Consider the following 15,819-nt stretch of genomic DNA (forward strand, 5'->3'; position numbering starts at 1 on the left):
TGGTGTAAGCACGTTTTTATTTAAGAGTATATTCACATGACATTTACACGTCTTTCCTTTTATTAAGATTTCTTAAAATTGTACGTGGGAAAAAGTAATTATGTAATTAAAAGTAATTAAATCAAGCTAAATGTGTGTGTATACAACACCTATACAGTATTCTAAAATGCATATAATCTCATAAAATTAAAATTTAAAAGTGATATGGCATGCAGTTTTCTTTCATAATAATAAATAGTCAATGTTAAAAATACATTTCTTTAATACTGCAAACTGCACTGTTAATATTTGAGAATTATAGCAGTCAGTAATGAAGGAAGCAGATCATATGGCTTATCCCTACAGCAGTGAGTGCAGTACGGTTTCAGGACTCCTGCTCACTTTAATATTAAATCTGCCATATTCGTCGTGTGATTCAACACCAGGTAGTTCAGAAGGGATGTTTTACTGGTTGAATAGAGCATGTCATATCAATCAGAAGAGCTGGTACGAGAAGCAGGTGGAGTCTTGCTTCGAGGAGAACCCTGTGACTGAATACACACAAAAACAGTTGTGCTGCTAGTTAGGAAATATATTTGACTGGTAATCTTCAAATTATACATTGGTTTTTATGTGTATGGTAGGATATAAATACAGTGGGTTTGAATAGAATCTCGTCATCAGAAAATATACACATAAATATATATTGTATGTGCACAGTATTTTGCATTAATAAATCTGTCCACAAGGTGTCAACACTAAACTAAAGCTTATTTTTACAGATGGAAAAGAAATGCAGAAACAACAAACAAGGTATAACAAACTACATAAATACAGTGAAAAATCCCGCCAGCATCTGTACGCTCTTTAAGAGGTCTCTAATATGTCTATTTTGTACACTTTCAACAAACAACCTGATGAGGGAAATTAAAAATACTGAGTAAATATTAAAGCAGTAACATCACTTATATATACATCGTGAGTTGGGAAAAATATAAGTAAAACATATAAAGTATTTTATTTATATGTGCTGTTAATCATTTATGCAAACCAACATACATTTGATATATTTTAAACATTAAATATAACACTCACAAGGCTGAATTTAATCAAAGAGGCGCACCAGTTTACAGCACTGTGCCACAGCTGCTCTCTGAAGAGAATGCATGAATATGGCTATATTTCAAAAGTTTAATTTGTGGTCAACTACTATTTACTTTTTGTGAAAGATAAAATTTAATATTGGTGTTAGTTTTAGATAAAATTAAGTATTGGATTATTCTGGTATTTTAAAGTTCACTGAATTATTTAAGTAAATGAACATAGAAAGAGACAGCATAAAAAAAACATGCCAAGCAGCAGCTTTTGTTTCTGCTCTGATAGCAGCAAAACTACACAAAACATTGTGGGTATAGAATTCTTTTTTTTTTTTTTTGCCTTCAAAGTTTAACCAAATTACGATTGCGAAGTTTAAAAGGATAGTTCACCTAAAAATGAAAAATTACTCATCATTTCCTCACACGTAAGTGGGTTTGTCTTTTAAACACAAACAATATATTTTTAAAAATTCTGGATATCAACAGCAATTAACGTCTATGGAAGGAACAAAAAAAAACTTTTTTTATATATATAAATAAACCTCTATTTTTAACAAAGACACACCTCAAAAAGGTTTTGAAACAAGTGGGAGGCGAGTAAATGATCACGGAATTAATCATTTTGGATGAACTGTCCCTTTAAATCCCATCTAGCAAGCAGGCTTCTATCACACACATCACATAATGCTAAAATGAGGACAGTAGGCACAGAGCAGCTGGTTTTTAGTGGCTGCTTGAACTCACCCAACCATATGATCATCTACACCACAAAAGCAATACAATTAAATGTGTTTAACTAAACTACCCGACAAAAATCTTTTCGAGTTTTAGGAAAAGCAAATAATAAGTTGACTTCTAGTTGATAATTTGCTATCAGAAGTGGCTTGTATGAAAGGCAAAGGCCTCTAGATTACGCTTATTTTACCAGAATAAAATATGATCAAGTCTTGATTTTGAATTATTTAATTAGGACAGTAAAGTCTGACTTTGCTAAGACAAAAGTCTTGTCACTCAACAGAAATGATGTCCAATATAGAATATAAAGTCATGGTGCAGTGGAAAATGAATTAATATTGTGTGTGACTCCCATGAGCTTGGATGACTGCATCCACACATCTCTGCAATGACTCAAATAACTTATTAATAAATCATCTGGAATGACAAAGAAAGACTCCCAGAGTTCATTAAGATCTTTTGGATTCATCTTCAATGCCTCCTCCATCTTACCCCAGACATGCTCAATTATTTTCAAGTCTGGTGACTGGGCTGGCCAGTCCTGGAGCACCTTGACCTTTGCTTTCAGGAACTTTGATGTGGAGGCTGAAGTATGAGAAGGAGTGCTGTCCTGCTGAAGAACTTGCCCTCTTCTGTGGTTTGTAATGTAATGGGCAACACAAATGACTTGATAGTGTCATTATGTTACAGCTGTTTCTTGTTTGTTAATTTAGCAGCCATGTCTTTATAAACCCTTTTGTCTTGTGTTTTAGTTGACTTAGGATTTTGTTTGACTCTTATGTCTGGTGTGCTTGTTTGGTGATCGAGTTTTGTATTTGCTTATTTTTGGATTCTTGATTGTTTTTGTTAGCACTTCTGCTCTGTTTTTGTATTTGCTTATTTTAAGTTTTTCTTTTGTCAGTTTCTTTTTTTGGACTAATTTTTAGATTTTTGTATCTTGCAAGAAGTTCCTGTGCAAAGTTCCTTTGTTTTTGTCAAAATAAATTGCTGCACATGGATTTTTGTGTTTTGTGTCTCCCCATCTCGTGACAGAAAGCTCAGGCTGTTGATGTTGCCATCCACTCTTCAGATCTCTCGCACACTCCCATACTGAATGAAACCTCAAACTTGACTGATATCTGTGAGAATCTTGGGTCCATGCGGGTTCCAAAAGGTGTCGTGCAGTATTTGTGATGATTGGGATGCAGTACAACAGATGATTCACTGGAAAAAAAATCTACCTTCTGTCACTTTTCCAAATCATCAACTTGAAGTTATTATTTGTTTCTCTTAGAACTGCGATCGACAACAAGACTTTTGTCAGGCAATGTATCCCTAAAAGTTGCTGAAAGCTAAAAAGCTCAAATATTTTTAGACCCTTTTTACAAATAAAATGTGAAACGACTTTAAAATTGAATACACTTTTGCGCTTAAGAAAATGAAATGCAATAAGAAGCATAGACAAAAATAAGAGACAGTCATACCCTAGGCTGGCTCTTTGAGTAGTTGACATGTGCGTAGATGAGCATTGCTATATCTTTGTGTCCGGCCTCCAGAGCTATAGACAGAGCAGTGCTCTCATCCTTCCAGCACACAGACACAAACACACCAAGCAAAGCCCAGACACAAAGGTCACAGACAAATTTAGGCAAAACACAAATATAAAACCAAAATGACAAATTATTTCTGTCAGTCAGTCATGGGGTTACTCACATTGTCAGTCAGTGTGGCATCACAGCCCGGCTGGGCAAGTAGGAGTTTGACGATGTCAGCATGGCCGTGTTCACCAGCACACATAAGTGCGGATGAGCCCTCGTCATCCTGGATGTTGACCTCTGCCCCAGCTGCCAGCAGAGCCTGCACCATATCCAAACGCCCATGACTGACCGCTAGCATAAGAGCTGTCTGACCGGCCTGAGAAAAAAACAGTCCAGTAAACACAAAAGATCCCACAGATCCTCTTTAAATACTCATACTGGATAATCACATGGTCAATATTCACACACACGCACACACACAGTACCTGGCTGGCCTTGGCATTAACATCACCTCTGCTGAAAAGTTCTTGAACCACCATCATGTCTTCTTTAGTTTCCACCGCAGCCAGGGAGGCTAGCATTATGGGAGTATAGCCAGCCTTATTCTGATGATCAATATTACACACACCTGTACGAGAGGAAATTATTAATCAATTCATAAAATTCTTGATAGTTTTAACACTGAGCCAAATTCAATTTGCAGTGCATTAAAAGATGTAGACACCAGATTACCAACATTCTTAGAAATTCCATGACTACAAAAGCACTGATATAAGATATGACAAACATAAACAGCAGTAGCACACAGATCTGACTCAACCCAAGTGTCTGTTGCCGTCAGTAATACTGTAAAATATTTTCACAATGCTTTCAATATGAATATATTTTAGAAACTAATTTATTATTGCAATGGAAAGATGAATTTATCACCCATTAAAATCAGAAATCAATTTAATACAGTGTATTGATTTAGGGCTTGGAAAATATTTTCTAAAGTTAAAATGGCTAATAGTTTAATGGAAATTGTGATAATATTTATAATAAATTGCAAGAAATTGTGATAAATTTAACAGCATTTTATATAATACACAAAGGTTAAAGACGCTGTACAGGTGCTGATATTAATTAAATATATCACGGCTATCAGCCAACCAGATTCGAGAACCAGACAGAACTGTTGTACAAATATATATATATATATATATATATATATATATATATATATATATATATATATATATATATATATATATATATATATATATATATAGGCGAGGCAGTGGCGCAGTAGGTAGTGCTGTCGCCTCACTCACAGCAAGAAGGTCGCTGGGTCGAACCTCGGCTCAGTTGGCTTTTCTGTGGAGTTTGCATGTTCTCCCTGCCTTCGCGTGGGTTTCCTCCAGGTGCTCCGGTTTCCCCCACAATCCAAAGACATGCGGTACAGGTGAATTGGGTAGGCTAAATTGTCCGTAGTGTATAAGTGTGTGTGTGTGAATGTGTGTGTGGATGTTTCCCAGAGATGGGTTGCGGCTGGACAGGCATCCGCTGCGCAAAAACTTAATGGATAAGTTGGCGGTTCGTTCCATCTTTACACATCAATAATGCGACTGGAATAGGAATACTCCACATTTTAATTCCTTTTGTGTTTACAGTGATTATGACTTTATGCATATCTAAAGCGCTATTCCATCGCATGGATATAAAGCATGGTTAATGTGTGTGGCTGCAGTTGTAGCCTCTGCTGGACGTGTCAGTCACTGAACTCCGGTAAAAAAAAAAACAGTTACGTGATTTGCAACTCAAATTAAATCCAATCTTCAGTGCTAAAGTCACCCACACATTTCATCATAACATCACAACTCGCGAGACAACTTTTTACCTCATCACATCCCGTAATAAATAAATAAATAAATATATATATATATATATATATATATATATATATATATATATATATGTATAAATGTGTTGTTGATGATCACATTTTTAATTTATCCTTGAAGAAGAATAAAAAAAAAACAGTTTATTCTTGTGTGCTATTTTATGAATATTCCTCAAAGTATATATAACAACACAATTATGTGTACCTGCAGCAAGCAGAACCTTTACTACACTGAAATTAGAGTGAGACACGCTGTAGTGCAGGGCGGTGTTGCCATTTTGGTCAGCCATGTTGGCCACATAGCAGAGAACGTCTGGCGAGACTTGGCAGCAGGCGAATAGGAAGTCCTCCACGATCTGTGGGCAAACCCTCTTTTGACTGGACACACAGAACCACTCCTGCTGCACTGTGCTCAAACAGGAGCGCTTTCACAAAACAAACAGACAAAATGCAGAAAAATTAGACAAAACAAAGCTGAGTAGAGAAACCACAGACACTTTTTAGACATACAATTCTAAGAATAAAACCAAATAAACAAATGCAGGCGTCACAAGCAAACTTGAATGACTTTTAACACAAAAACAAAATACAGCAACACTATAATTTTAAACTTACCACAAAATCCCACAGAGGACCGATAAAACTGATCTATATTCCAGTGGGTAATTATGGGATGAGGATAAACAGAGCACATCAACAACTTCTCTGCAGTTTTTCAGACTGTAAAATACAGCTCATTTATGTTTGTTTTGCACTTTTTTGAATTTTGAACTTTCAGAATTTATTCCCACAAGACTCTAAAAATTTTTCATACTAAATATAGACCTGACATGGTTCAACACTTTCTGAACATGTTGTGTGTTTTACAAAGCAACTAAACTAATGGGTGAAATGACTTACTATTCAGAAAAGTCAATAAAATAAAAAATAGAAAACTACTATGAGCTGTAATAGACAGAATGAGGCTATATATTTTACATCTCAGATCTTCCTTATGGTTCTTTAACTTACATGTTCTCTATTGGATATGGTCTTGCTGCCATTGAGGTGAATCTCGAGAGTTTGGCACGCAGAAAGCATCTTCTCACTAAATCTATACCTATGCAGTAGAAAACAAGACACAATTTAATATTGGCTCAGCGGATTCATCTTGCAGTCATAAAACAAATCTTGCTATATACATCAACCTTTCTTTTCTTTTAGGAATCTTCATTTTAATTCTGGCACTCTCCTCTTTCTCCCTCTTTTTCTTCTCTCCATCCTCAGAATCACCACCCTCAGAAATCGGGACCATAATACCTCTGTGTGTGTATGGACAATGCAAAAATGTGCATTATTAAAATAAAAAGCACATACATTGTACAAGCCAGTGCTATGATAAACCAGCTCTAATTCAGCAAGGTACAGTTCTTCTACCAGTAGCCACTGACATTCAAATCGGACAAAAAAAAAAAAAAAAACTACGGAAGACAGTGACTTCCAGTTTCTTTTTTTATCTAAAATATAATTTTAATTATTTAAAGAACTTGCAATAATTCAGAGCTTTGAGTTTATTGCATTAGATTTTATTAAATAAAGAAATACTTTATTTACCCAACTGCTGCACTTTTAGTCTTCATACTATCTGAGGACGTCAGATTAGTGCTTTTCCTTTTCATGACAGACCTGGTACAGCGGTCATCAACAGAAGAGCCTGAAAATGCAATTTACTTCAATATTGCATCTCTTAACTTCAAACAACAAATCCATAGCTAAGTTTGAAATAAATCTGCATATAGTTGACGTTTATCTCCCTGTACTTGCAATAAAATATACTGAAATTACATTTACTGGTTCTTGTCATGAAAAAATGTCTGAAGCCAACTGAATGCATTTGCCCCTTTTTGACATCACCTAAGCATGCACACACAAGCACCTGCTGAAGGCTCTTTTTATTCTGCATTAAGAACTCATGAAACAGGCATTCCTGCCTTTCAGAAACCATGAGGTTTGCAGTGTGAATGGTATTCATTCCTCTGCCTGCCACATACCAGAGGACATGAGAGCATTCCACATAAGCCAACAACAACCCAAATATTCTAAGTGTAGGGCTTATTCAGCCAAAAGACAAACCAGAGGGAGCTATTTTCGCCGCCTGTACAAATTCCACAGCAAAGGACTGCTTTGAAAAAATCTATTCGGCTTCTTTTTGTATCATGCATGCACTCCTTTGTTGGGTGGGGTCATTTCTACATAGATGCTTTACTAACTTTGCTTTACTTTGTTAACTGACTTGAGATGTCTTTGACTTGTAAAAATATACCATGAAGAGCAGTGGACATCTGCAACTCCATTTGATTCTTCGGTTTAATGCCTGAAGCCTCGTGTGATGCCTGGCTGTGCTCAGTAACTGGCAACAAGAGAATTCAAGCAAGTAATTAGCTGAAAGCATCCAAAAAGACAGACATGCAAATATACACAACATTACCTCTGATTTGCTCATCTGAGTAGAACTGGGATTGGAGAATGAGGTCAGGTTTTGACCCAGTGTGACTGTCTGTTAACAGGTCCTGCTGTTCTTTAAGTAATTTCTGCATGCGATCTATGTAATGATCAAGACCAGGCTCGTTCTGCACAAACATCTGACCCTCTGGGTCACGTATCCTACCGTCTCCCACTTCTACACCGATGCTACGCGTTTTGACTGGATCCGGGAGACGCGATGGTCCACATGCAATGTTGCGTGTATGGAGTCCGATGAGGATATTCTCATTTATATTTGCCATACCAACACCGATGTCACGTGTCTTTACATTTGGGACATTAGGAGCACTAGTGCACCCGTCTGGGTATGCAGTGGTTCCAACAGTTCGCATTTGAACAGCAGCCACTCTGTCACAAACCTTTCCATCCCCAATTGCCAGAGATCTGGTGACTGTGTTGGCCGTGTTGGTATGTCTTTCTCTGGTGAGTGTGTGCTTTGTGTTGGTGCTGGCTTCGGAGACGCAGGCCTGCAAAGTACTGGTGCTGCGTGAGATGGTGCAAAAGGCTGTGCTAGTACGCTGCGACACAGTCTGAGGCATTACCATTACACCCAAGTCGACACTTCTGATAGGGTCAGTGATGGTTCCTTGGGAAACAAAGGATTTGTTTGGTCTGAGGTCCACATTGACCATATAGTCACCGCAGCCCACTGTTCGGTAGGAAATGTTCCTCCTGTTCTTCATTGTCTCTAAAGTAATTGTGGTGGCATCACACATGCACACTGTTGTCCCAACACATTGACTCTGTGTTTTTGCACACTTGCTTCCAACACATTGATCTTTTCGCTCTACTCTTCTCCGTACTTCCCAATCTACCATAGGTGTATCTGGGCCAGATGAAACAATCTTCACCTCGGGTTTGCAGGAGATTCCAACAGAAATCCTTCCTAATTCTCCCCCAACAGCTGGAGTCAAAAGGTTAGTGTGATTTTGAGACCCAGTCTGGGTTGCGGTGCATTTGACCAATGGTTGTGCAGTGGAACTCTTGTAAGTACGGTTTCTCGCTTCTGCTTCACGAAGCTCACTCCTCATCCGACCCATTTCTGACTTAAGCATTGCTTCTTTTAGCTCGGCCTCAAGTATCTGAACCTGGTAGGTTAAATTCTGTATGGTCTGCTGTTGCATCTCGTCTTTGTCAGATAGCACCCCTAGCATAGTCTCAGTAACGCCAACAGCAACTGACTGAGTCTCAAGTTTTGCACCAATGGTACCATCCTTACAAAAGGCTTCATCAATGCCCCTGTCAACAGACTCTCGATCCTTCAACTTGAAGGCTGAGGATTCAAGACGTGCATCCTGGATCTTCCTTTCAAGCAGTTGCATTTCAACACTGAGCTGTTGGAAATCTGTCAATGTAGACATGGTGTTGTGCTCCCAACCCTCCACTGATGGTTTGTTGATATATTCTTTGTCTATGCTAGACCCTGATTTTTGATCTTCATCTTGGCTCTTGACTAAGGCAGCCAGTTGTCTCTTTTCTTCTTGCAAAACAGAGATCTTGACCTGTAGTAGAGGTATGGCCTTTACCTGCTCTTCCAAATCCTTTAACCTTTGTAAAGCAGTTGCCATCTGATCCCTGACCATCTGCAGATGGAGTGGGCTTACACCACTAGCTGGAGATGCTCGGCCAGAGCTTGAGGGGCTGATTTTAAGGGCACTGCCCAATATCAAGGTGCGTTCTCTGGGCTGGTCTAATACTGTCATCTTAGCACCTTGATTTAGGGCACTCCAGCTTGTGTATGGAGACAAGGTGCCACTAGATCCCACACCACCAAAACTGGCCAGTCTACGCCGCGGCTGTGGCTCTGGGGGTGCTTGCTGTAAAGAGCCTTTCTCATGTTCCAAACGTCTGCATGTTTCCATTAAAGTCTTTTCCACTACAGGGTTGGATTTGGCTGGGGTAGGTGGTTGTGTGGTTGGTGTGGGCTTCCCTTCTACATTCCTCTGATAGGTGATTAGGTCTTGCGGGACATCAGCTCTTTGACTGGAAGTTTTAGGTTTTGAATGGGGAAGTGGTGGTCTTCTGCTGTTGACAGCAGAAGAAGATGAAGACGTTTTCTTGGCTTCATCACTGCTCACTGAGGACAGTGACTCTGAGGAAATCCGGTGTGTGGGGTTTATGGGGTGTTGTGGCTCGGAGGCAGCATTTGCCACCCCAGGCCGTTTGTTGAAATGCAATCGCCGAATGGTGTCACTTCGCTCAATATCATCCACGTACTTAACAAAGTCTAAGTCGAGCTGGTACCCATATGGTGTATTAACGCTGAATGGGCTTTTCTGGAGAGCATCAGAAGTGATCTCATTCCAATCTGTTTAAACAATGAAGACAAAATTACTTTTGCAGATGAATTTTAAAAGAGAAAAAATACTTATGAGATAATAATGAGAAAAAAAAAGACAGTTCAAAGCTAAGAACATGAAATGGCATGAGCGAGGAAATGACTAACATGACTAAAAAATGGTATAAAATACAGATGGAAAAAAGTGAATAAAACTGAGACTTAAAATATACCAAATACATTTCAGAATTAAGAATAAAAACAGAACATCTGATACATGCATATAAATATTTCATATTCAGAGTATCTTTTCAAATGTGCCTGATTTCTGTAAAATAATATGCATTCCCTCAGGAAAAACTATGACCAAATAGGAGATATTTATACAATGTCTTACCTGCAGTATTGAATTTTCACAAAAAGTAATATTGCAGTTTCATAAATATCTAGTAAAGTTAAAAAATTCTCTTTCTTCTCTCTGTCCCTGTCTTACTCCGACTGTTCTTCTCCAACAGGAGGCCTTCAGCTTCTTATTTTGTTTCTCTCCTCCCACTGCTTTTTTTTTTTAATCCCTTCCTCTTTCATCACTCTGGCAAAACTTTTCTTTCAAAAAGTAATAAAAAAGCTAAACTAACACGCCTTTAAGCTGAAAATAAAAATTACCCAACATAAACCTGCTCTTACATTATTGAAAAAGAGTGAACTTGAGAACTTTCAAAACCGTTTTATGCTATATAAAAACAAACAAACAAACAAACAGTTGCTTACCTTGTTGATTAGGGTGGAAGTGCGTTTCTTGAGTCATGACAGCTGTTGACTGACAAAAACCAAAGATAAAATTTCTCCCTTCTCAGCAGTAAATACACTAGGGAAACAATTACAGACAGAAATACAAAATCAGAACCCATAAGACACTTTGACAATGATATTGAACTAAATCGTTTTAACATTGAACAGACCAAATCTGGTAAATGACAATGTTTTTCATGGAACTGTGCATATTGCTGAACAAACTAATAACTTTCACCCTGTTACTAATAATCAGTTCTACTATTTTGCCTGTTTATTTATATAAAGGCACTTTGATGCAATATTTTATGTATAAACTGCTTTAGTGTATAAAGATTTTGTAGTTGGTAACTTGTGGTTAACAGATAAAGGTAAAGTTTGAAACTGTTCAGTCATCAATCTCATAAAATGAATATATTCATATACTGCCCCCTGCTGTAGATATGAAATGAAAGAAGCCTCGTGTAGATCTGCAACACACCACCTCAAATATAAGACAGAGGATGGAAGACAGACAAATTATAAGGGAATCTTTCAACATATTTTAACATTTGAATGAACCGGTCTAAAAGCCTCAGATGACTATATGGAATATAAACTTACTGGCCACTTTATTTGGTACACCTTACTAGTACCAGGTTGGACCCAGTTTTGCCTTCAGAACTGCTTTAATCCTGCATAGCATTGATTCAACAAGGTACTGGAAATATTCCTCAGAGATTTTGATCCATATTGAAATGATAGCATCACGTAGTTGCAGCAGATTTGTCAGCTGCATATCTTTGATGTGAATCTCCGTTCCACCACTTCCCATATGTGCTCTATTAGATTGAGATCTGGTTACTGTGGAGGCCATTTGAGTACAGTGAACTCATTGGCATATTCAAGAAACCAGTCTTAGATTATCCAAGCTTTTTGACATGCTGTGTTATGCTGATGGAAATAGCCATCAGTAGATGGGTACACTGTGGTCAAAAAAAGGATTGACATGGTCAGCAACAATACTCAGGTAGGCTGTGGCGTTGACACAATGCTCAGTTGGTACTAATGGGTCCAAAGTGTGCCAATAAAATAGCCCCCACACCATTACACCACCACCACCAACCTGAAGCGTTGATACAAGGCAGGATGGATCAATACTTTCATGATGTTGGTGTCAAATTCTTACCCTACCATCCGAATGTCGCAGCAGAAATTGAGACACATCAGACCAAGCAAGGTTTTCCAATCTTCTATTGTCCAACGTTGGTGAGCCTGTACAAAATGTAGCCTCAGTTTCATGTTCTTAGCTGAAAGGAGTGGCACCTGGTGTGGTCTTCTGCTGCTGTAGCCCATCCGCCTCAAGGTTGAAGGTAGTGCGTTTAGAGATCCTCTTCTGCATACCTCGGTTGTAACAAGTGGTTATTTGAGTTACTGTTGCCTTCCTATCAGCTCAAACCAGTCTGGCCATTCTCCTCTGACCTCTGGTATCAACAAGGCATTTGCACCCACAGAACTGCAGCTCTCTGGATATTTTCTTTTTTACGTACCATTTTGTGTAAACCCTTAAGATGGTTGTGCCTGAAAATAATAGTAGATCAGCAGTTTCTGAAACACTCAGACCAGCCCGTCGGGCACCAAAAACCATGACACGTTCAAAGTCACTTAAATCACCCTTCTTACCCATTCTAAAGCTCAGTTTGAACTGCAGCAGATTATCTTGAGCATGTCTACAAGCCTAAATGCAATGAGTTGCTGTGATGTGATAGGCTGATTAAAAACTTGTGTTAAAGAGCAGTTGGACAGGTGTACCTAATAAAGTGGCCGGTGAGTTTAGAGCTGTTTTGCATTTTCTTTTTTTATCCTTTAAGTTTCAGTCTCATTTTATTGTAATTAAATGGAAAATATTACAATACCTAAAATGTATTCTTTTGAGTTATGTCTATAGAATAGCATTAGGGTAACTCACTCTCATTTAAACAAAGCTTTCAGGTATTGTTTTTGCAGTTGCAGAGGCAGAAATCAAACCATAGTTATACACTAACAACAAGCAAGACCATTTGTTACCCTGGACCACAAAACTAAAAAAAAATAAAAAAAAATGAAATGTATTATCCATTATCTAAAAGCTTAATCAATGAGCTTTGCATTTACATACTTAAGGCTTCATTAAGGCTAAATACTAAGAAAATCACTTTTAATGTTTTCCAAATGAAGTTCTTAGCAGATTGCTAATCAAAAATGTAGTTTTGTAAATTTACAGCAGGATCTTTACTTAATAGTCAAATGATTTAGGGCATAACATATCTATAGTTTATACATAGAATATCCATAGAATGCGTTTTTGACTATAGCCAAAAATATAGCCACTCAATATAGGATTGGTTTTGTTGCCCAGGGTCACGATTGTGTCCACGATGTAATGTCACTCCTTTCTGATTATGACAGAAATAAAGAGCGAGGAAAAAACTGCAACCCCGGAGAAGCTTGCACTGTCAATGCGGACAGATATCTGAAACATGAGACCTGCTTTGGGTAAGCAGTGTGTCAGCTGAAATGCTTGGCAGTAAGAGGACACATTGACGAAAAACATGCACCAATGAAGGCACACTGATGCATGTGCAAGGAAAATATATGGTATGAGCATCGAGACATCAGGACAAAAATTAAAAACTGATAATAATAAATAAGCAAACTATTTATATAGACATAAATAACAGCTCATGGATAACAATAACACAAATGAATACTTTACAGACTATGAAAACACAAAAGGTACAACTTAACTAAATGCATGTAACAAATGTTCATATTGTTCATGTTCATAAATGTTCATAATGTTCATATAACTTTGTGCGCATTACATCAAAACTTGCTCTTTATTCTATATATTAAGTTATTTTGTTGAATTGTTACGAAGAGGGAAGACAAATCTCGTTAATTGTGCACACTGCAGTCTCAAGACTTGCTTTAGGGGAGAGCTATGTAAATATGCAACTATAGCCATAATCTGTTCCTGGTACAGGCCAGTATATCTTCAGATCACTGGATTACACAATGACTGGAGACTAGCTGTACCACAGAGCCCAAGTCCAAAACTAATACCACAGTCCTTTAACATTGATGTAAACAAACACAATAAGGGGAAAATTAGTGTAATGACCAGCTCAGTAATTTGCCAGAAATAAATGCTTTTAATTTACATTTTTCTTAAAAATATATATATTTACATTCATAAAAACATTCAAAAATCAAATCAAATATGTATCAAATTACTGATGGGCAGTTCAAAATGAAACAAGATAACGCTGAGCAAAACTTCCAGTATACATCATCACATCTACATTAGTGCAGGTGTGTGTGAGCGTTTGTGTTGTTTACATACCAGAGCGAAGCACAACTGCAGAGATGGACACGAACACTCGCTCAGCGTTTACATCTGATCAGTTTTGTTTATCTTGAACTTGGGTTCCCCTTATGTACGTTCAGCCTAAACAGACGGTGCTGGCAGTAACTTTACCATGCTCTTCTGTGAGTGCGTATGGAGGAGTTGCTGCTGACGCCATGACGCGCTACGGCAGGTGAGCGGCGGAGCTCCATCAGTGCTAGTTCAGAAGAGCTATATCTGACAAGTAAGCGTATTATACTAGCAAATCATCCCACCTATTTCTTACTTTCCCATATTACATCATTTGAGGCGGTATTTTAAATAACTAAATAAATAATTGTAAATAGGCCTATGTTATTTTGGCCGAAACAACCAGACATATAATTATGTTATTTATTTCTGATTAAAAATTGTATTCAACATAATTATATACCCTGAATGTACTCTAATAATGTAAATAGCAGATACTATTCATACTTTAATAAGTTAGAATATAGAAAAAAAATTTTAAACTGAAGTTAAATTTGATAATTATGTCGACATCTGCTGGTTCTTTTATGAATTTCTCTGAAACGTTCAGAATGATTTATTACACAGGCCTATAAACATCTAAATGAAAATCAGTTCATCGTTTCTGCCATTTTTAGATGATATAAAGTGTATTTTCCAGTGAACAGACATTGCATTTTAGGACTGCAGTTTGTAAGCTGCCACAAAAGAACCATTTGTTGATTATCAGCAAAATGTAAACGATAAAATTACAATGTAATGTGAAAAAGGCTATATTTAGAATGAATTACTAATGAAAAAGGTTTTTCTTATATTTTATATTATATTATTTTAGATATTTAAAATGTGCCAGCCCGCACTGACCTTATTTGTGACAAATATCTTTTAGATATTAAAAAAAAAAGAAGCTAAATACACTGAAAAAAATTATTTATATGATTCCTTGGATTTCCTTTTTTTTAAGTTAAGTGGTTGTAAACAATTAATTTGGGCTGAATTTAAACAACAAATTAAGTTGAACATTACTGAATTGGATATGTTTGTTAAATCATCACATATTGCAACAATATTGCGACATTTTTTCAGTGTATTTAGCATTTTTGAATATCTAAAAGATATTTGTCGCAAATAAGGTCAGTGCGAGCTGGCACATTTTAAATATATAAAATAATATAATATAAAATATAAAAATACTTTTTTATCAGTAATTCATTCTAAATATAGCCTTTTTCACATACATTGCAATTTTATCGTTTACATTTTGCTGATAATCAACAAGTGGTTCTTTTGTGGCAGCTGGCATATGAACAAAATTCAGAAACTATTTACAAATATCCTTAAGGGATAGTTTACCCCAAAATTAAAATCATTTACTCACATTTGACTGGTTCCAAACCAATTTGAGCTTTTTTTGTTTTTTGAACACAAAAGATGATATTTTGAAGAATGTTGTAAACTTGAAACCATGTACTTCTATTTCTTTCTACCAGGGATGTCAATGATTCGTTTGTGTTAAAAAAAAAAACTGGTTCAGAATTTAAAAACCAAAACCTGGTTTAGAACCACTCGAGGGCGAATAATTGATGACAGAATTGAATTTTTTCGTGTGAACTTGCTTTAAAAAAGATTGGTGACTTGAAAGC

The 15,819-nt window shown here is 37.0% G+C and overlaps 1 protein-coding gene across 2 annotated transcripts; it reads right to left on the bottom strand.

Moving 5' to 3' along the window:
- On the bottom strand, positions 1-14,377 carry kank1b (KN motif and ankyrin repeat domains 1b). 2 transcript variants are annotated; one of them, XM_087252222.1, is made up of 12 exons: positions 14,165-14,377; positions 10,780-10,876; positions 7,678-10,041; positions 7,513-7,599; positions 6,804-6,903; positions 6,398-6,511; positions 6,222-6,309; positions 5,416-5,635; positions 3,814-3,956; positions 3,504-3,704; positions 3,275-3,373; positions 1-530 (listed from the first exon to the last, which is right to left on the bottom strand). In XM_087252222.1, exons 2-12 carry the CDS (start codon positions 10,814-10,816, stop codon positions 471-473), a joined length of 3,513 nt encoding a protein of 1,170 aa, XP_087108348.1. In that variant the 5' UTR covers positions 10,817-10,876; positions 14,165-14,377; the 3' UTR covers positions 1-470.
- Positions 14,378-15,819: the final 1,442 nt, after the last annotated feature.

This window comes from Danio rerio, chromosome 5, assembly GCF_052040795.2.
Source record: "Danio rerio strain M-AB ecotype USA chromosome 5, GRCz13ab, whole genome shotgun sequence".
NCBI classification, from domain to species: Eukaryota; Metazoa; Chordata; class Actinopteri; order Cypriniformes; family Danionidae; genus Danio; species Danio rerio.

Coding starts and splice junctions, on each gene's coding strand:
- kank1b (XM_087252222.1), bottom strand. CDS start 10,816: ATGACTCAAGAAACGCACTTCCACCCTAATCAACAAG. Junction 6,512..6,803: donor ACTAAAAGTGCAGCAGTTGG/GTAAATAAAGTA, acceptor ATACACACACAG/AGGTATTATGGTCCCGATTT. Junction 6,310..6,397: donor ATTCCTAAAAGAAAAGAAAG/GTTGATGTATAT, acceptor TCTACTGCATAG/GTATAGATTTAGTGAGAAGA.